We start from the raw sequence: 21,345 nt of genomic DNA, 5'->3' as shown, positions 1-21,345 counted from the left end.
CCATCAGAAAGAACTGGGCTCAGTAAGGATCAATTGTTTACTTGGCCCATGGTAGGCTGCATGTTGAAAAGGATCGTACTGCACTGGGGTTGAATAATTCACATTTGCTCTGGTTTGGCCCTAGAGGCTGTGGTACGTGGACCTGATTCCAACTGCTGGATTGGGGGTCTTCTCCATCTTCCGCAGGTATGTGGCTTACTGAAGCAGGGTCTGGTGCTCATGGAGGACCCGTGCCCTATTTAATCTTACGGCTTGACCATTGTAAGGGCTCAGTTGAGATGAAAAGGTTGTTATTTTGATTGTCATTGCTACCTTGTTTCAGGCTTTATATCCATGTATGTGAGGGTGCATTGGATGTTGGAGGGCTGGTGTACTTTCTCCCTTCTCTGCTCAGATCGCGCACACCCTAGCATTTCTCCAGGCTGGGTTCTCTAAAAGTTCAAGTTGTGGTTTTGGCCTGTTTCAGGGGTGACTGCAGAAGATGTCTCTTGCTGCTCTGGCACCCGGGGCGGGTCGCTGCTGCGCACCACACCCCCCCCTCCAGAGCGAACCCCCCCGGACCGCATTCTTACCTGCGGGAGGGTCGATCCGCCCCGAGTGCACGTCACTCGGAGCTGCATTGGCCCCGCTGGTTCCCTGCTCTCTCTGCCCCGGAACAGGAAGTAACCTGTTCCGGGGCAGAGGGAGCAGGGAACCAGCGGGGCCGGCACCCCCCGAGCGTGTGCACCCGGGGCGGACCGCCCCTCCCACCCCCCCTTCCTACACCACTGTTTGTAGCCTTCTTTTGAACCACTCTGCAAGGCCTCCTTGAAAGATGTTGCGCTAAAGACAGCGTTCTTGGTGGCTGTTGGTTTGCACGTAGGGCTTCAGAGCTTTAGGCTGTTTTGTCAGGATCCTTTTCTTCGCTTTTCGGAGGCTTTGATCTCCCTGATCACGGTTCTTTTCTTTCTTCCAAAAGTGGTATCTGCATTTTATCTCAAATAGATTGTCTGTGCGTTTTGTTAAATGGAGGCGTTGCCTCATTGCTTCCAAGCCCACAGTTGCTAGATGGCTGAAGGAGAATATCGCGTCTACCTGTTTGCTTCTGGGGAAGCAGGCTTATTCGATGAAGTGTGTAGTGACATCCTGGGCGGAGACGATCTTACTTTCTCTGGATATTTGCAAGGGCGTGATGTGGGCAACGCTGCATACTTTTGCCAAGCACTATAGGGTCGACGTTGCAGTGCACTCAGAAATCAGTTTCGGGTTTTGCTGTCAGAGCGGCAGCACCAGGATCCCACCCACTCTAGGGATTGCTTTTGAATGTCCCACAGGTTCTGGAATAGTGGGAAGCTATGTAATGGAAGGAAAAATTAGGTCTTGCCTGATAAATTTTCTTTCCTTCAGTCCTTCCCACTATTCCAGAGGCCCACCTGTGGTTTCTGAGATGTTCAGTTGGTGCAATGGGTCAGATAACAGCTGTCACCTAGCAAGGTACGTCCTGCATATCTTTTGTTCTCTATAAATTGTCCCAAGATGAGAGAGGTCTGCACATATTTGCTCCTCTGATTAGTGTTGGGTTAGAGAGTTGTTTAAGGTTGCTCTATTTATTATTGTGGAACTGGACTGGATGCCAAGAGAGATGTTTCAGCTTAGCTTTCAGTTGTCTATCTCCACCTGCTGGTTGATGGACCCAAGTGTCCTACAGATTCTGGAATAGTGGGAAGGACTAATGGAAAGAAAATTATTAAGTAAGACACTTCATGTACTGGTAAAACAATTCTGTCATAGAAATTGATGTTTATTTTAGAGGACTCTAACTGGTAAATGAAGTCAGTAAGTAAAGAAAACTCAAATATGTAAAACAGTTCTGTCATAGAAAATTTGCGGTACCTGTATGTATTTTTATTCATCAGCATCATTTTCTAAATATCCTTCAAAGTTCTCATCGTCAGTGTACTTGTGAAAACAGTCAAAAATTTCCAGAGGTGGTAGTTCTTTTCCATTAGCATCTTAATTGTCTTCATCATCATTGTTATCATTATCTTCTTTGTTCTCGATGATCTTTGCTTTTATGAAGCCAGATTTTATTTTCTTCTCACTTATGACACCTACTGAGCCACTTCTGTAAAAGTGGCATGGTGCATGCGGCCAGTAGCTGTGAAGCTGTGTTTGCTGTTAGATGTCCAGTTCTCCCATAGATGACACAACATAGATTTGAAGCTTCTATTACTGTGACGTCTAACGGCTGCAGCATTTTGGTCATACCATCAGGTATAATAACTAGTACTGTGTTTACAGCTTTAATTTTCTTTGTTTATGTTTTCTGTATGCCGCCTTATGCTGTCCCTGACCAGCAGCGCTTTCTTCTCTTAAAAAAACCCCCACCAGGCCATTTGCATTGCCCAGCCAGCTAGTCGTCATGCATTCATCCATCCATCCTTTTTCAGTCATACCGACAACAGTATTCAGTGGGAAAGTCACGTGGCTTTATCTTTCATTTAAATATAATAAGTGGTGGCAGCTTCTTGCCTCAGGAGTCTGCAACTTTATCACACCAGATTTTAAACAGCCCATTAAAAATGTGATTACCGGTAGCATTGATATATAGGCTAAGGTAACTGCTGTTAATTTAGCCAAAATCTGGCATACAGTACATGTGCAATACTATAGAAGGGGTCTGCCCTCTGTGAAAATGATGCTACTGGTAATCCAGCTGTAAAGACCATTATATCGTACTGCATGTGAAGGGTAGTTCTTAATGATATGGAGCTCGAGGTTTGTACACCTATGTTGCAAGGTGCCGGTAAATCACCCTTAAACTGATGGAAGTGTTATACCATGTGTGATGATGATTTTTCTGTAATGTACCTAATGATGGAAATACAGAACCGGTAGGGTGTGTTTCAAGCTTTCATGTGCTTGAGTCTTTTGAAGACTACTGGATAGATTGCCTTGTCATGGCTATTGTTAAACTTCAAATACCAGTACACTCGGTAACGAACTGTGGAAAACAGGTTAAAGACATCATTTTATAGGTTTTTGGATATCATTTATCCCATGTGTGGAATCCTTGGTAATGGTGATTGTATACAGTAGATCAAAGGGGTGGCGAAAGACCTCAAACCGGTAAAGCCGGTGACCATTAACTGATGCAGTGTCACACAGTAAGATGGCCTGCAACAAAGGTTGGAAAATTGTATATTTTTAAAGTTTTGTATATATTAGGGAGTGTAAATGTGTGCAGATATATCAGAGAATTTCTGCAGAGTGTTGTGACAGAATTTTTTAGTGATTACTACAGAATGTATTCATCAGCTGCTACAGAAATATTGAAGTGTTCTAAAGAAAATATCTAAAATCTTAAGGTATTTTGTGTTTTGTGACCAGAAAAAGTCTTATTTTCATCTTTCCCTTGCAGGAAGGAGGAAACCAAGAGTTCATCGGCCTCGTTCTCCCATATTTGAAGAAAAAGATATCCCACCTCTTGAATTCCCTAAGTCTTCAGAGGATTTAATGGTCCCCAATGAGGAGTTAATGAATGTTGTTTCTATCTATGAGGTATTACGGAACTTTGGCACAGTTTTACGTCTATCCCCTTTTCGTTTCGAAGACTTCTGTGCTGCCCTGGTTAGTCAAGAACAATGCACCCTGATGGCTGAGACACATGTAGCACTTTTGAAAGCTGTTTTACGTGAAGAAGATACATCAAATACTACCTTTGGACCCGCGGACCTTAAAGATAGCGTTAATTCCACACTGTATTTCATAGATGGAATGACGTGGCCAGAGGTTTTACGCGTATACTGTGAGAGTGACAAAGAATATCACCATGTTCTTCCTTTCCAGGAATCGGAGGATTATCCATATGGACCAATAGAGAATAAAATCAAAGTTCTACAATTTTTAGTGGATCAGTTTCTTACAACAAACATTGCCCGGGAGGAGTTAATGTCTGAAGGAGTAATCCAGTATGATGACCATTGTAGGGTTTGTCACAAACTTGGGGATTTGCTTTGCTGTGAAACGTGCTCTGCTGTGTACCATTTAGAGTGTGTGAAACCACCTCTTGAGGAAGTGCCAGAGGACGAATGGCAGTGTGAGGTCTGTGTAGCACATAAGGTTCCAGGTGTAACTGACTGTGTTGCTGAAATTCAAAAAAATAAACCATATATCCGACATGAACCCATTGGCTATGACAGACGCAGACGGAAGTACTGGTTCCTTAACAGAAGGTTCATTATGTAAGTAAATTTGAGCACTTTATTGTCTTGTAAAGAACATGGTTTCTTTGCAAGAGTTAATTTTTACAAGATGCTTTAAGAATGTAAATGAAAATATTTCCAAAATGTCTGCCTTTTTGTGTGTGTTTTCTTTTTTCCCCCCTTAGTTATTTTGAAACTAGTAAAAGAGGCCTGTTTCCGATAGAAATGAAACAGGCGCTAGCAAGGTTCCACACCCCCTCCCTACCTCCCTCTCTCCCTCTCCTCCGAGTTCCAGGACCCCCTCTCCTCCGAGTTCCAGACCCCCACGCCTCCCTCCCTCTCTTTCTCTCCGCACCAAGTGCAAGCACGACCTGTCCTCCGGCAGCCCCTCACCTTCCTAAGTGCCAGCTGTAATTTAAAACTTGTTATCTCGTGGTCTGGGGGCAGCAGTGAAGGCGAGCGGTGCTTCAGACTGCCTTCCCATCTGTCTCAGCTCTGCCTCTGGTCCCGCCCTCATTTCCTGTTTCCGGAAGGGCGGGACCAGAGGCAGAGCTGAGACAGATGGGAAGGCAGTCTGAAGCGCCACTCGCCTTCATTGCTGATGCCGGACCCCGAGGTAAGAATTTTTAAATTACAGCCGGCACGCAGGAAGGCGAGAGACTGCCGGAGGACAGGTCGTGCTTGCACTGGGAGGGGGGAGAGAGAGGGAGGCGCGGGGGTGTGGAACTCTGAGGAGGGGGGGCATGGAACTCGGAGGAGGGAGGGATGGGCTGCAACTCGAAGGGGAGGGGGGTGTCCTGTAACTCGGAGTGGAGGAGAGGGAGGGAGGGAGGGAGGCTGGAACTCGGAGGAGAGGGGGCATGGAACTCAGAGGGAGGACGGGTGGGGGGGTGATTCTCTACTCACCTCCAAGGTTCTGTGGCTGGCTGGTGCTGGCTTCCCTTCCCTTTCTCTGATCCACCCTCTGACGTCATTACCAGGGCGGACCAATGGGAAGTGTGTTATGAACCCAGGCATCCAGATGTAGAAGGTTGGAGGTGCAAATTATTATATAGGATTCCATGTTGATAGTGCATACATGTGAGCAGTCTTAAAGCAGCAGTGGCCATTGCTCAAGACTAGGCAATAGAATGATCCTCGTTAATGTAGGACAAAGACCAGAAGGTTTGTATTTTCTAACATCCTATTCTTTATATAATTGGGGGCCACAATAATATCTTATAGACTTCCTCCTCCTTGTTCTTTTTGCATCATGTTCATAACGATCTGGTGTTTGAGAAATGTTTTCAGCTGCTCAGTTCTGTATATTAAACTAGTGGAACTACCACAGATTAACAGACCTGCTACTGGAGTTGGTACCAATGATCAGGAAACAGATATCTACTGTTTTTCTCAAAATAATAACAAAGGCCAGTAAGTGCCCCCTATTTTCATTCATCTTTCAAAGGAACGTGAGGCCTTGACACCTTGCTTTTCATAGAATTCCTTTAGAGATGAATCTTGCTGTTAAGACTAATAGGACTGGGATTTATTTTGTAAGATGCATGAATGGATTGAGTATTCACCTGTATGTAAAAGGCAGTTCCTCTTCATGCCTGCAAAAGCAGCCCAGGTCAGAGGGTTAGGCCCTTCTTTCAGGGGGGGAGACAGAGCAAAAACTGCTTGCTTCCCTGTATTTATATGCGGATGCATCAGGGAGCAGCAGATCAGGATTTGCTCTGTCTCCAGTAACATTGGCTGGTGCAGTAGGATAGAAATTCTCAACTGAGGCTCCAGCATCCACTGGTTGGTTGTAGAGCACGGTCTGGAGCTCCTGAGGTCTTAATTGCTTCTATAGTGGCATGGCGTTTCCTCCCCTCTCCTTCCTCTTTGGGCTTTGAAGGAGATCCTTGAGGCAGGCAGAGCTTCCCTTAATATCCTCAGATATGTCAATCCAACCCCATCACTTTATCTACTTTTAGTTTAGCTATCTTCTCATGAGCCGTCTTCTTAAGTCTGCTTGCAGTCTGCTTCCCTTCCATTACTGAGTGTGTCTGTTTTTTGCAGTCCCTTGCTTAGTGAACGCACTGAATAGAGATTGATTTACTTTTTTTTTTAAATTTCCAAGCAAATATCTCAGCTGTCTGTGCGAGTGAGTTTTACAACACTGTTGTATAGATCTTGGTGAACAGAGGTTGTTTTTTTTTTAAAAGTAATTCTACTTTTTTTCACATCATCCTCTACTTCAGGCATTGGCAAATAGTTTTTTTTTTCAAGACATGAGCCAGGCCAAAAAGGTTAGGAGCCAGTGACTGAGGCCTGTTCTTCCTTCCCCAACCCCCTGCTTCCTCCAACAAAGTTGAAGAATTGGTTGGGGGAAGAAGAGAGATTCTTTCTGAGATCCTTTAAAGTTTGATTTAATTCTAATGCTGTTTGGCGTGGAGGAGTAGCCTAGTGGTTAGTGCAGTGGACTTTGATCCTGGGGAACTGAGTTCGATTCCCACTGCAGCTCCTTGTGACTCTGGGCAAGTCACTTAACCCTCCATTGCCCCTGGTACAAAATAAGTACCTGAATATATGTAAACCGCTTTGAATGTAGTTGCAAAAAAAAACCTCAGAAAGGCGGTATATCAAGTCCTATTTCCCCTCCCCCCCCCCCTTTTCTCTTTGTGTGTCTTATTGTCATAGTGCCTGAGATTTTATGTCGTAGTTCTGGCTACCTCTGCTACAGGCATGGTTTTTCTGGCTACCTTCAGCATAATTTTGAGTTTTCAATGAGTTTGAGCTGCACTTGTACACAGTTAACAGTGAGCCATTTTGTGTGTGTGTGTGTGGGGGGGGGGGGGGGGGTAGGAGAGCTGTTTGTTTCTGCTAGCACTGTGCAGAGCACATTAAGGGTCTGATGTATTAAGATCTCTTCCATGGCATCCCACCGATCAATCCAGAGACTTGTGGGTTATGCCCATCTACCAGCAGGTGGAGATAGAACGCCAGAGCTCTGCCATATAAGGTACTGTGCAGCAGCCTCACTTCCAGTATATTCTCTGTCTAATATGTGAATGGACATAACCTGTACAGCTCTAGATGGATTGTATCTCCCGACCTGACTCATAGGCCCAGTAGAGCTTTGAGGATGAGGATTCTATTTTCTGGGCTCAGGGATATACCTGGTGAGGCCAGGTCTCTCCCTTCTCCCCTGGGTGGCTCATTTGGCTTAGCTCCTGAATTTTGTACTTTGGTGCACAGTGCTTAGATCTCCTGCCTATTTTAAGAAAAAAAAAAGAGTGAAAGTAAAACCGGCTGAAGCCATTCTGAATGAACCAGCAGCCTGTTTTGGTGGTGGGGGAGCATTTTTCCCGAGGAAAGGTACTACTTGCTGCTCTGTCAAATCCACCCATAGAGTCAGTGATCTGCAGTCAAGTCGATTGTCACAAAACGCCTATCCACCTGCCTGGGGTTACCCTGCAACGGCTTAGAGGGTCTATTCCCAGCTCAGGTCAGCCTGCACCTGCCTCTTGTGTGCTACACTAGCACTCTCCTCCCACCAACTGGGTCACAACTGCCTCTGGGCGAGTCTCCCGCTTTCCAATTATCCCCAGTTATTTCTAGGTTACTGGAGCCACACTCCTCCCAGTGGTGCCACAGTTCCCAGAAAGCACTCACCGCAGACCCAACACACAAACCATCAGGATTCTTTATCAGTCCTGACAAACAGGGCGAACAAACAATTATGTTTATTCTCTTAAAAAGTGTTGAATAGTGGAACAAAATAGTGCAATTAGCAAGCAATAACAGGTAACTGAAATATGGATCAATTATAACACTAACTAAACATTTGTATACTTTCAAGAAAGTACCTGGGGGGATCAGGGCATATATCTGTTCTCAGAGCTTCAGCAAAGAGATCTCTCGTCTCGTTACCCATCAACTGCTGGGTAATTTCATACTCCAGGCCAATCAGAGCCCAGAATAGTCAAGTTTCAAATAAAAGCTGGTTACATCACTACAAGCACTTCCTATTTGTGTGTCAACTAAAAGAAAGAGAAGTCAATCCTCTGTAACAGCCTTAACCATAAACATGCACCATCTGCTGGACAAATAGGAGAAATACACTTTCCTTGTCATCAAGCAGATGAAGCCATTACGTATGGGTTATGTCCATCAACCAGCAGGGGAGATAGAGAGCACTCAAACTTTCACAGTGCCCTCTTGGCCAGCTAGCTCCACTGCCTCTTTAGTATTCTCTATCTCCCCTAGCAGGGTGGCTGCAGCTTGTTCGAGCTCCAGAAAAATCTGCCGGGAGGTGGTTCCTGGCTTGCCAGTTGTTAACCGGGGTGTTGGAGGCTATAGCAGCTTCACTTTAAAGGCACATAGGTTAGCCCTTTCCCTGCCTTACCCATACCTCTGTGGATATGGACATATTGCCTTGCTTTCCCTGTCCTTACCCACCAACAGTGGATGCAGGCATATAGGTTCGCCCTTTCCCTGCCTTTCCCACTCATCTGAGCCTCCGGAGTCTTCAATACCTCTGCTTTCCTCACAGCTTAAAAAAAATTTAAAAAGCGTCGCGTTTTTAAACGCAGAGACGCTGGAACAGAGGTTTTTGACCTGATTTTCAGCAGGATCGTAGTTGTACACTAGATCCTTTGAGGTAAGAGTGTTTTCCAACTCCTCCGGGGTGGGCCCGCGATCGGGGCGATTTTGGCGCGAAACCGCCATTTTGGATTTTACCGCCGTTTTTCGGCGATGGCTGCGGACAATGTAAAGCGCTGTTCCACTTGTGGCAAGCGCAAATCAGCAGGGCTCTGTAAATCGTGCTGTACTGGCGTAGGAGCCGGCCCGAGCATGGCGAGCGATGTTTCTTCCCGCTCTGAGCTGGCAGCGGGCGCCATTTTGCTTACACCGCATGGCGCGGCCTCCGTGGACACGGAGAGACCTGAGCCGGGTGGGGCACCTCGAGATGAGGTTATTTCAGGAGTGGCTAGCACCGGACAGGATTTGGGTGCCCAGGGTGAGATTTTCTCCCCGGATTTTGTGCTTTTGCTGCATAAAGCATACATGATGAAAAGAGCCCTTCCTCAGGGGTCGCCTGAGGCTCCTCTGATTGCCCCCCCCCCCCCCCCCCCGATGGATTCTGGCCTGGGACTGCCCAGTGAGGTTTTTTTCCTGGATGCTTGGCCTAAAGATAAGCGCAGAAGGGTTAATTCCCCTTCAGATTGTGGTGCACCTTTTTCCCCCCCCTTGGTCGGGGTGTGAGGATTCAGAGAACTCTGACAGACGTTCTTGGTCTGAGGAACCAGAGTCAGGTGCGGATTTACCACAGGATCTGGATGATCCCTCCGCGGTGAGGATTTTCCACCGTGATGAGCTGCCAGTGCTTATTTCAGATACCCTGCAGGCCCTCTCGATAGAGGATCCTGACAGTGGCATGGCCTCCTCGGGTAATCCCAGGATGGCTAGTACCAAGAAAGCTGCTCGGGCCTTCCCTTTGCATGACTCCATCCTAGAGCTTGTTTCGGCTCAGTGGGCTGACCCCGAGGGACTTTTAAGAGTTTCCAGGGCTATGGGGCAGTTATACCCTCTGCGTGAGGGACATTTGGCTCGTTTTCAAATGCCTACAGTGGATGCCCTAGTCACTGCGGTGACAAAGAGACCTACCCTCCCTGTTGAAGGAGGTGTTGCCCTGAAGGATGTTCAAGACCGTAGGCTGGAAACAGCATTGAAACGGTCCTTTGAAATTGCAGGTCTCACTGTTCGGGCGTCTGCATGCAGCTGTTATGCTGTTAGAGCCTGCCTAGCTTGGCGGCAACAGGCAGTGGCTCAGCCCGGAGATGGAGCGGAGCCTTTCTTGGATGTGGCTCCGCGGATGGAGGTGGCCTTGTCCTTTCTGGCTGATGCCCTTTATGACCTTGTCAGAGCTTCGGCTAAACAAATGGCAGTAGCAGTGGCGGCTCGCCGTCGTCTGTGGCTACGACACTGGGCAGCGGACATGGCCTCTAAGCAAAGGTTGGTGAAGTTGCCTTTTCAAGGACTTCTCCTATTTGGTGAGGAGTTGGAGAAAATTGTGAAAGGCCTGGGTGATCCAAAACCCCAGCACTTGCCCGAAGATAGGCAGAGGCCTTCCTCTAAGGGCCAGGCGGTCCACTCCTCGTACAGACCTCGCTTCCGTGAAGCTAGAAGGTACCGCCCGGGGCGTTCTGCTGGGTTCACTTCACGTGCCCGTGGTCAGCAGAGGAACTCCTTTCGCTCGGACAAGCGTTCCGCAGCCGGTGGCTCAAGACCAGGAGTTCAGGGGCGACCCTCTCAATGATGGTGCGCCGGCCCTCTCCTCGATGCCTGTCATCGGAGGACGGCTTTCCCTCTTTGTCGGAGTGGGCCAAGATTTCCTCAGATCAGTGGGTTCTGGACCTGATCAGAGATGGATACAGAATAGAATTCAATGCCCCAGTAAGAGACGTGTTTGTGGAGTCCCGATGCGGTTCTGCTGTCAAACGGGCGGCGGTGGAGGAGACTTTACAAGGTCTGATTCAGTTAGGGGCAGTGACCCCGGTGCCTCCCGTTGAGCAAGGCTGCGGCCGATACTCCATCTACTTTGTGGTGCCGCGAAAAGGTGGGTCCTTTCGCCCTATTCTGGACTTAAAAGAAGTGAACAAGTCCCTCAGAGAGCGGCATTTCCACATGGAATCCCTGCGCTCCGTCATTGCGGTGGTACAGCCAGGAGAGTTTCTCACGTCTCTAGACCTGAAAGAAGCTTACTTGCACATACCGATTTGGCCCCCGCACCAGAAGTTTCTGAGGTTTGCGGTGTTGGGAAAGCATTTCCAGTTCAGGGCCTTGCCTTTTGGCCTCGCCACAGCTGCCCGAACCTTTTCGAAGGTAATGGTGGTAGTAGCTGCTTTTCTCAGGCGAGAGGGTATCAGGGTTCACCCGTACCTAGACGACTGGCTCATCAGAGCAGACTCTGCAATAGAGAGCTTACAAGCTACAGCCAGAGTGGTCTCAGTACTGCAATCTCTAGGCTGGGTCGTCAATATGGCCAAAAGTCACCTGACCCCTTCTCAATCTCTAGAATTTTTGGGGGCCAGGTTCGACACAGTCTCAGGCTATGTGTTCCTACCCGAGCTAAGGCGGTGCAAGCTTCAGAATCAGGTCCGTCTGCTCCTGAGGATGCCCCGCCCGCGAGCTTGGGACATTGTCCAGCTGCTGGGATCGATGACAGCCACGAAGGAAGTGGTACCCTGGGCGAGAGCGCACCTGAGACCTCTACAGTATTCCCTACTCCGGAGATGGTCTCCTATTTCTCAGGATTACCAATGCAGACTTACTTGGCTCCCTGCGGCCCGACTCAGCATGGAGTGGTGGCTCTCGGACAGCATGCTGCGGCGAGGAATGCCACTGACGCTCCCCGTTTGGTGCCTAGTAGTAACAGATGCCAGCCTGAAGGGCTAGGGCGCACATTGCAAGGGGAAGCATGCCCAGGGTCTATGGACACCCAAAGAGTCGGAGTGGTCCATCAACCGCCTAGAGTTGAAAGCGGTGTTTCAGGCGCTTCTGGCCTTTCAAGTGACCCTGGAAGGATTGGCTGTCAGAGTGATGTCGGACAACACGACAACGGTGGCCTATATAAATCGACAAGGCGGAACAAGGTGCAGAGCACTAGCCGCGCAGGCCGAACTGATTTGCCACTGGGCCGAGCTGCATCTTCAGTGTCTGTCGGCAGCTCATATTGCAGGTCAGAGCAATGTGCAGGCCGATTATCTGAGCAGGCATCAGATCGATCCAGCAGAATGGAATCTGGCAGACAAAGTATTCCTGCAGATTTTTGCCAAATGGGGCAAGCCCGTGATGGATCTAATGGCGACAAGTGCCAATACCAAAGTCTTGTGCTTCTTCAGCAGACGGAGAGATCCTCGCTCGGCGGGGTTGGATGCCTTGGCTCAACCCTGGCCTCCGGGTCTACTTTGTGTTTCCCCCATGGCCCTTGATAGGGCGCCTGCTCTTGCGGATTCGGCTGCACCCAGGAGAAGTGGTCCTCATCGCCCCGGATTGGCCAAGGAGACCTTGGTATGCAGACCTCCGACAGATGCTCCTGGAGGCTCCTCTGCCGTTACCTCTGGTACCGAACCTGTTGACTCAGGGACCGGTAGCCATGGAGGACGCCGGCCGCTTTGGTCTTACAGCATGGCTATTGAGATGGCGCAATTGAAGGATAAAGATTATTCCAATAAAGTTATTTCCACTCTCCTGCAAGCCCGCAAGCGGTCCACTTCCGTGGCTTATGCCAGGATTTGGTGCCTGTTTGAGTCTTGGTGTGCTTCCAGAGCCATTGCTCCAATGCGGGCTCCTGTCTCGCCGATTCTGGACTTTTTGTAGGAAGGTGTACAAAAAGGCTTGGCCTATAATTCCCTGCAGGTGCAGGTGGCAGCGTTGGCCTCCCTTCGTGGTAAGGTGGAAGGCGTGTCTTTGGCTGCTCACCCAGATGTGGCACGGTTTCTTAGAGGGGTGCTTCGGCTCCGACCTCCAGTGCGAGCATCCTGTCCAGCTTGGAACCTGGGGCTAGTTTTGAAAGCCCTGCAGGCATCTCCTTTTGAGCCGCTTCGGCGAGCATCGGAGAAAGATTTGACACTGAAGGCCGTTTTTCTGGTGGCCATTACCTCGGCGAGACGGGTGTCAGAGCTCCAGACGCTGTCCTGTAGAGACCCATTTCTGCAATTTTCAGAGTCCGGAGTCACGGTTCGGACCGTGCCTTCCTTTATGCCTAAGGTGGTTTCAGCCTTTCACCTAAACCAGCCTATTTTCTTGCCCGCTTTTTCAGAGGAAGAGTTTCCAGAGTCTTTTGGGCAGCTGCACCTTTTGGATGTGCGCAGGACTCTGCTGCAGTATCTGTGAGTTACTAACTCTTTCAGGACTTCTGATCATCTGTTTGTTTTGCTATCCGGTTCTCGCAGAGGGTCTCCAGCGTCTCAAGCCACTATTGCCCGCTGGCTCAAAGAAACTATCTTTTCAGCTTATCTGCTGGCCGGCAGGGTTCCGCCTGTAGCCTTTAAGGCACATTCTACTAGAGCGATTTCTTCCTCTTGGGCTGAAACTGGAGCACTCTCTCTTCAAGAGATATGCAGTGCAGCAACATGGGCTTCTAAGCTCTCCTTTGCTCGACATTACAGGCTGGATGTGGCTGCCAAGAGGGATGCGCGTTTTGGTGCACAAGTGCTAGCGCGTGGTGTGGCTTGTTCCCACCCTATCTAGGGATTGCTTTGTTACATCCCATACGTAATGGCTTCATCTGCTTGATGACAAGGAAGGGAAAATTAGGTTCTTACCTTGGTAATTTTCTTTCCTTTAGTCATAGCAGATGAAGCCATGAGCCTTCCCTGTATGATTGTCTGTATGCTGTGAATCTGTTTTTCAGGTTCTGTTCTAATTTCCTGAAGTTCCTTCCTTGGGAGAAAGTTGGAAAACAATCTTCAGGATTCATGTTCAGTTTAAATTTAGGAGGACGTGTTCATTCCCTCCAGCATGTTTTTTTTGGAGGATGTGTTGATTCTCTCCAGGAGGCGCATGTGTTCCCCTCCAGTTCTATAAATAGGCGGATGAGTTCATTCCCTCCAGTGTGTTGGGAGAATGTGTGATTCCCTCCAGGAGGAGCGTGTGTTCCCCTCCACTTATACAATAAGGAGGATGAGTTTATTCCCTCCAGGAGGATGTGCATTCCCTCCTTTATGAGTTCATGCCCTTGTGATGGGCCATCGTTCGCTGTGAGGAAAGCTCTTGTGATTCCCATTGCGGTTTGCCATACTGCTTTGGAAGCTTCAAATACTGAAGAGGCAGTGAAGCTAGCTGGCCAAGAGGGCACTGTGAAAGTTTGAGTGCTCTCTATCTCCCCTGCTGGTTGATGGACATAACCCATACGTAATGGCTTCATCTGCTATGACTAAAGGAAAGAAAATTACCAAGGTAAGAACCTAATTTTCCCTTAGAACATAATTAGTGCATGAAAATATTCAATACATTTTACAGGCTTAAAACACACTGTTTCTTCACATCAACCAAGAAACAGCACCAAATAGACCAACTTATGATGAAATATTTCCTTAATATATAAAAATGCTCGACGTGGCCACATTTCTCCAAATGGCTGCGTCAGGGGCTTATGACACACTGTTGGACAAAACAAACATAAAAATCCTTGCAACAGCCAAATCAAAACATATTTACATGCATATTAAAATTTAAACATTATATAAATCATATATACTTGTTACATGCACGCTCTGTGGTATATTGGTGAACATTTACATTGATGTTACATGCATATTGGAAAATAGATACACATTTTTCTCACATGCAGTCTCTATTATGTGTTTGTGAGCAAACATTTAAAATGGGTAAAACAGAACAAAATCATGCAATGTGTTCAAATATATCAGTTAAAAGCATTGAAGTGAATCAATTAGCGTTTTAAAACCTTCCAAAGCAAACTTGTGTTTAAAATGAGAACTACTTTTTACCAAAAAGAACACATACCTAGAAGGGGTTTCTAGATTGCTTCCCCTTAGTGGACTGTGCTCCCAAGACTTCCTTTTAAAAAAGACTTTCTTTAAATAATACAGCAACGTTGAAAGTAAATGTGAAAGACTAGGCACAAAGTCATGTACTTACTACCGGACTGTTCTTGGGTGACAAAAATAGTTTGTTTTGTCCAACAGTGTGTCATAAGCTCGTGATGTAGCCGTTTGGTGAAACATGGCCCCGTTGGGCATTTTTATATATTAAAGAAATATTTCATCATAAGTTGATCTACTTGCTGCTCTGCCAAGATTTCTTCGGTGTTGTAAGTACAATTTTATTTGTTTCACGGCCACCCCCTCCAAATTTGGCGAGCGCTATTCCTGATGCGGGAGCCGGAGAGCAGCGTTGGGAGTCAGCGTCTCTTGTTTTTGCAGAGACTGTAGCTGACCTACTTACAGGCGCAGGACAGTCCAGGAACTTCTGTGGAGCTATATTACGTTCTCATGCTGAATCGCCATTGGGCTCTCAGCAACTTGCTGGCCCCTCATCTTCAGCAGTATCCCGGGACACTGGGGGGGGGGGGGGGGGGGGTCAGATTTAGCCAGTTTGGGAGCAGAGGCATCAGATGTTCCATTCTTCCCGGAGTTTGTATTGCTGATGCATAAGGCTTTTTTGTTGTTGTTTTTTTTTTAAAGATACCCCTTGGTAGGACCACATGACGCCATGACCGTGAGAGGCTGCTAGAGGGAGCTTCTCCGGCCCCCCGTTTCCTCCCCCGAGCTTATTAAACGGACCTGTTTTCTGGCTCTACGAGTCCAAGGTACAGGGTATCTATTTAGCTGTGCAGTGCTGTGAGATGGCAGCGCGAAGTTCTCATAAAGAGAAACTCTAGGGTAAGAGCATGGAAGACAAGATTGCGGCACCTGCGAGTCCGCCTGGGCCTACAGTATATCATCAGCGTGGATCACCGAAATTATAGTGGAAGTGCCCACGGTGTTGGAGAGCATGTTGGAGCGGCGACTGGCACTGATTGACGAGAAGTTAGAGCATGTTCAGTCGCAACTTACTGATCTTTCAAGAGATTGTGTGGCCTGAGGTGGAAGACAGTCACAACGATGGAGGGAGACGCAAGAGTCACTAAAGAAAAAGCTGCTTACCCTGGAAGAAAAGGTGGAAGATTGAGAGAATAGGTCCAGGAGGAACAATTTGCACCTAGTGGGGCTACCAGAGTTGATTGTGGACAGAGAGCTCAGAACATTTCTGACACGCTGGATTACAACAGAGCTGCAGTTACCTGAAACCATGGGACCTTTATGTATTGAAAGGGCCCATCGGTTGAGCCCACGGCAGATGGGAGCATCAAAACCGCATGTGGTCATTTTAAAGATGTTAAACTATGCCCACAAACAGGAAGTGCTACAAGCAACAAGATCAGGCAAAGATCTAATGTATGAAGGCACCCGCATTCATTGCTTCCAAGACTACTCGGCGAGGGTGGCAGCGAAGCGCCGCTCTTTCTCTGCCATTCGTTCCAAGTTGTTTTACAAGAAAATCAGATTCACCTTACAGTACCCTGCCAGGCTGAGGATCCATCATAATGGGGCCACAAGATTCTATGACTCCGCAGAGGCTGCCCAGGAGTTTCTGCTACAATTGGAGGGGTCTGAATGTGGAGACAGTTAATCAGGAGATGGTGGTGAGATGACTTTCACAGAGACTTTTGGTGGCTGACTTACTAAGCAGAGGTCGTACTGAACTCTGTTTCGAGAGCCAGGAAGATGGACTGCAGAGTCCACGAGAGTTGGTGGAAGCATAGGGATGGGAATACGGAGCCCAACCACCTGAAGATCAGTTGGAGTTTATACGGTCCAGATAAGACTGATTATAGTAGAGTAATATGGGAAGTGTTGCATTGATATTGAAGTAAAACATTATCATTTTTTAAAATTTATTTATTTATTTAATTTAGTTATTTATTTTTTTAATGAGTGCGGCTTTGGCTGAATGGAAGGTGAAAAATCTGTGCATTAAGGGGAGGAAATGGGAGAGGTGTTAGACATGGTAGTTCCTGAGGAGGGACTCTGGTATTCGGGGTTGGGGAGGGGGATAAGGGAAGGGGGGAGTTGGGTGACGGGAAGGGGAGGAGGGGGGAAGGGCGAAGGGTTAGGGCAACAAGGAAAAGAACGGTACCTGGTTGGTGGGTAATTCTGGAGTGGGCAAAAGATCTGGTTTCAAGGTTACAGGGTAACAGAACTGGCAAGCATTACCATAGATGGGAGAGATGGTGGCTGGGGTGTCCCTCCTGTTCTTGCAGTATGTTAACTGCGAGTGGACTCAAGTCTCATGTTTCTAAATTATGGTGAAAATTGTTTCCTGGAATATTGGGGGAATTAGCTCGCCCATAAAATGTTCGAAGATTGTGCAATATCTCCACAGACAAAAAGTAGACACAGCTTTGCTGCAGGAGACGCACCTAAGCTAGCCAGAACATTCCAAACTAAAGACATGGTGGGTAGGTGAGGAAAGTCAAGTGGTCACCGACCGAGTGATTGCGGTGTTGCAATCCTTAGGTTGGGTGGTCAATATGTTCAAGAGTCATCTGGTTCCTAGTCTGGAGTATCTTGGAGTGCAATTCGATATGAAGCGGGGGAAGGTGTTTCTCCCCGAGGGGCAAAGGATTAAATTGCTTTCTCAGGTACGGACCTTATTGAGTCGTTGCGCTCCCCAAGGGTGGGACTATGTTCAGCTCCTCGGTTCCATGACGGGGACCTTGAAGGTCATTCCATAGGCAAGGGCTCACATGTGGCCTCTTCAGAATTTTCTTTTGAGCAGATGGTTGCCGACGTTGCTGGATTATCAACGATGCCTTCCTTGGTCGAACCGGGCCAGGGACAGTCTCGCATGGTGGCTGCAGTCAGCCAGTTTGCAGAAGGGTGTTTCTCTGGCGTCTCCCAATTGGGTGGTAGTCGTGAAGGATGCCAGGTTTGTGGGCTGGGGAGCCCATTGTCTTCATTGAATAGCACAGGGATCGTGGACCCCTCTCGAAGCGACTTGGCCGATAAATCATCTGGAGTTGTGAGCAGTCGTGAATGCGCTGCGGAGTTTTCAGGACCTTCTACAGGGGCAGGCGGTTCGTGTATTCTCGGACAACACCACGACGGTGGCCTTCATCAATCAGCAGGGGGACACTTGCAGTCTTCCCTTAGCAGTGGAAGGGTCTCGTCTTCTAGTATGGGCGGAAGCGCATGTTTAGAGTCTGTCGGCAGCACACTTTGCGGGTCAAGACAATGTTCTCAGCCGGACTTGGATGCAGCGGAATGGACGCTGTCGAACTCGGCTTTTTGGCTAATCTGTCAATGTTGGGGAAGACCAGTAATGGATCTCATGGCCATGGCTTGCAATGCCAAAGTTCCCCAGTTCTTCAGCCACAAACGGCAGCCAGGATCCGCAGGACTGGACACTGTTCTCCAGCCATGGCCGGAACAACAGCTACTGTATGTTTTTCCTCCGTGGCCCATGATAGGGAGAGTTCTTTGCCGCATAGGGCGGCATTGGGGGCCGGTCGTTCTAGTGGCCCCAGACTGGCCCCGACGGTCGTGGTATGCGGATCTCGTTCGAGCACTGTCAGAGCCACCATTTTGACTTCCGGTGACTCCCGATCTGCATCAAGGGCCAGTTCAGATGGAAAATCCCTCCCGCTTTGGTCTTACGGCCTGGCTATTGAGAGGCGGCAGCTGAGGAAGAAGGGATTTTCAGAACCAGTCTTTGCCACTCTTTTGGGGGCACGGAAGCAGTCTACTTCAGCAGCGTACGCGCGAGTATGGAAAGCTTTCTCGGCATGGTGTGCTTTGCATGCTGAATCGCCTTTTTGGGCGGACATTCCGGTTATTCTGGAGTTCCTTCAGGATGGTCTTCAAAAGGGATTGGCATATAATTCCCTTTGAGTGCAGGTGGCCGCGCTAGCTTGTTTTAGGGGCAAACTGGACGGTTCTTCTTTAGCAGCTCACTCTGATGTCCATTTCCTACGTGGGGCTCTTTGGCTTTGGCCTCCTCTGCGGCAGCCATGCCCGGCATGGCATTTGAACGTGGTACTGCGAGCCCTCCAGGCCCCACCGTTTGAGCCATTGAATAAGGTTTCTGAGAAGGATCTAACACTTAAGACAGTGTTTTTGGTGGCCATTGCTTCGCCTAGGAGGAGTTCTGTAATTCAGGCTTTGTCTTCCAGAGATCCTTTTTTGCAGTTTTCTGAAGCAGGGGTTTCGATCCGGACGGTGCCGTCGTTTCTACCTAAAGTGGTTTCGGCTTTCCATGTCAATCTGGCGCGGTTTATTTTCCGTCTTTTTGAAGAGATGATTATCCGGGGGAGTTTGTCTCGCTACGTTTCCTGGACATGCGGGAGAGCCTTGTTTCGGTGCTTGCAGATCTCTAACGAGTTTCGACGCTCGGATCATCTTTGTGCTCTTGTTGGGATCGAAAAGAGGTGAGGTGGCTTCTAAGGCTTCCATTGCTCACTGGATTAGGGAAACCATTGGAGCAGCGTATCTGCTACAAGGGCGGACGTCTCCAGTGGCCCTGAAGGCGCATTCTACTCAGGCACAGGCGGCTTCTTGGGCGGAGGCGTCAGCTGTATTTCTGGGAGAGATTTGTCAGGCGGCTACTTGGGCATCCTGTCATACTTTTGCGAAGCATTACAGGCTAGACGTGTCTGCTCAGGAGGATGCGAGTTTTGGGGCGGGAGTGCTGGCACGGGGAGCGTCGGCTTCCTATCCTACTTAAGGAATGGGACGACTTTCCTATGAAGAGAGGCTGAGAAGGCTAGGGCTTTTCAGCTTGGAGAAGAGACGGCTGAGGGGAGATATGATAGAAGTGTATAAAATAATGAGTGGAATGGATCGGGTGGATGTGAAGCGACTGTTCACGCTATCCAAAAATACTAGGACTAGAGGGCATGAGTTGAAGCTACAGTGTGGTAAATTTAAAACGAATCGGAGAAAATTTTTCTTCACCCAACGTGTAATTAGACTCTGGAATTCATTGCCGGAGAACGTGGTACGGGCGGTTAGCTTGACGGAGTTTAAAAAGGGGTTAGATAGATTCCTAAAGGACAAGTCCATAGACCGCTATTAAATGGACTTGGAAAAATTCCGCATTTTTAGGTATAACTTGTCTGGAATGTTTTTACGTTTGGGGAGCGTGCCAGGTGCCCTTGACCTGGATTGGCCACTGTCGGTGACAGGATGCTGGGCTAGATGGACCTTTGGTCTTTCCCAGTATGGCACTACTTATGTACTTATGTACTTATGTACATCCCACTAGTTCCTGGATTCATCTGCTGCAAGTGACAAGGAAGGTAAAATTATGTCTTACCTGATAATTTTCTTTCCTTTAACACAGCAGATGAATCCAGGATCCCTCCCTAGTTCAGCCGACGTTTTTTTCATTTTCCGTGCAGTGTGGCTATTTTTTCCTTCCGGGTTCTCTTTTGCAGAGTTCAGACAGATATGGGAACACGGAAAGGATTCAGATTTCTGGATCAGGTTGCAGTTATTTCGAAGTTCTTATTTGGTTCTCTGTTTTTCATAGTGAGGATGATTTCTGGTTGTTATTGGTTTCATATTTTTCGCCTTGGCAAATACTTACGAATGACATACTGAGGAAGGAGCTGGCCATCTTGCATCACTGCCTTTAGTTTGTTTATCTCTATTTCCACCTGCTGGTAGGTGGACTTAACCCACTAGTTCCTGGATTCATCTGCTGCGTTAAAGGAAAGAAAATTATCAGGTAAGACATAATTTTACCATAGTTCCTGGCGTGGGGAAAAGAATAAATAGCTCTTGAAGCTTACAGAGTGTTCCAACATGATTATCCATGCATGTGTGCTGTGTGCCATGCTGGTATGTTGTCATGCAGGGTCACCTTTTGAGTCCTCCCCCCCCCCCCCCTTCTGTGGACATATTTTGATGTGCCTATTCTGCAGGTTATCTATTCTTTCCTCTGTGAGTAACTTGTTTTACCATTCTCAGCGTCAGCCTTTTGCTTTCCTCTCTAGTTTTTATAGAAATAAATTTGTCTTCTAGGTTTTCTGCAGTTTTTCATGTGCACTGGTTCTGGTGCATTGAGTGGTGCTTGTTGATGTTTTTGGGGGTTTTTTTTACCATCAAGCTGTTTGATTTCACTTTAAACGTTTTTCCATCAATATCCCAGAAGGGACCTCCCAGAGAAAAGGAACCTATAAGCGGCATCAGGAGGTTCCCCAGTGCTATGTTAGATGCATACAATTGAGGTCTCAGCATTTCTTGTTAAAAACTCTGGGAGCCAGTGCTGAGATCTTTTCTCCTCCCCCCCCCGCACACCCACCCACCCACCCACACTCTAAGTGATAGGAAAGCTTAGTAAATCTGGGCTTTAATACACCACTATAGGTGACTGGCAGTTCAACACAGCATGTATCTCCTCTCTACCCAGCTTCATTCCTTGTATCCTACCCCCTACTTTCCCTCTATTATCCCTCTGCCCCCCTCCCCTCCCCATGGGTCTCATTTCTACCATTTTCCTCCTTTCCCCTCACACACAGGAAGCCAGTCAACCACCTTCTAAGCCTCCAGACCCCCATGTAGCCAGCTAATTCCCCTCCTTGGCAAGTGACTCCTCACAGCCACTTCACAGCCAGGTA

At 48.0% G+C, this 21,345-nt stretch overlaps 1 protein-coding gene across 8 annotated transcripts in view; it reads left to right on the top strand.

Moving 5' to 3' along the window:
* Positions 1-21,345, top strand: part of BPTF (bromodomain PHD finger transcription factor) — a 155,999-nt gene that overhangs the window by 18,824 nt on the left and 115,830 nt on the right. For all 8 annotated transcript variants that reach the window (XM_030208442.1, XM_030208438.1, XM_030208443.1 and 5 more), the window contains exon 2: positions 3,401-4,223. In XM_030208442.1, coding sequence (XP_030064302.1) covers positions 3,401-4,223 — 823 coding nt within the window. The remainder of the gene's footprint in view (positions 1-3,400; positions 4,224-21,345) is intronic.

Source organism: Microcaecilia unicolor, chromosome 6 (assembly GCF_901765095.1).
Source record: "Microcaecilia unicolor chromosome 6, aMicUni1.1, whole genome shotgun sequence".
NCBI classification, from domain to species: domain Eukaryota; kingdom Metazoa; phylum Chordata; class Amphibia; order Gymnophiona; family Siphonopidae; genus Microcaecilia; species Microcaecilia unicolor.
Note: the sequence above shows the minus strand (reverse complement) of the source record. Positions and strands in the feature narration are given on the sequence as shown.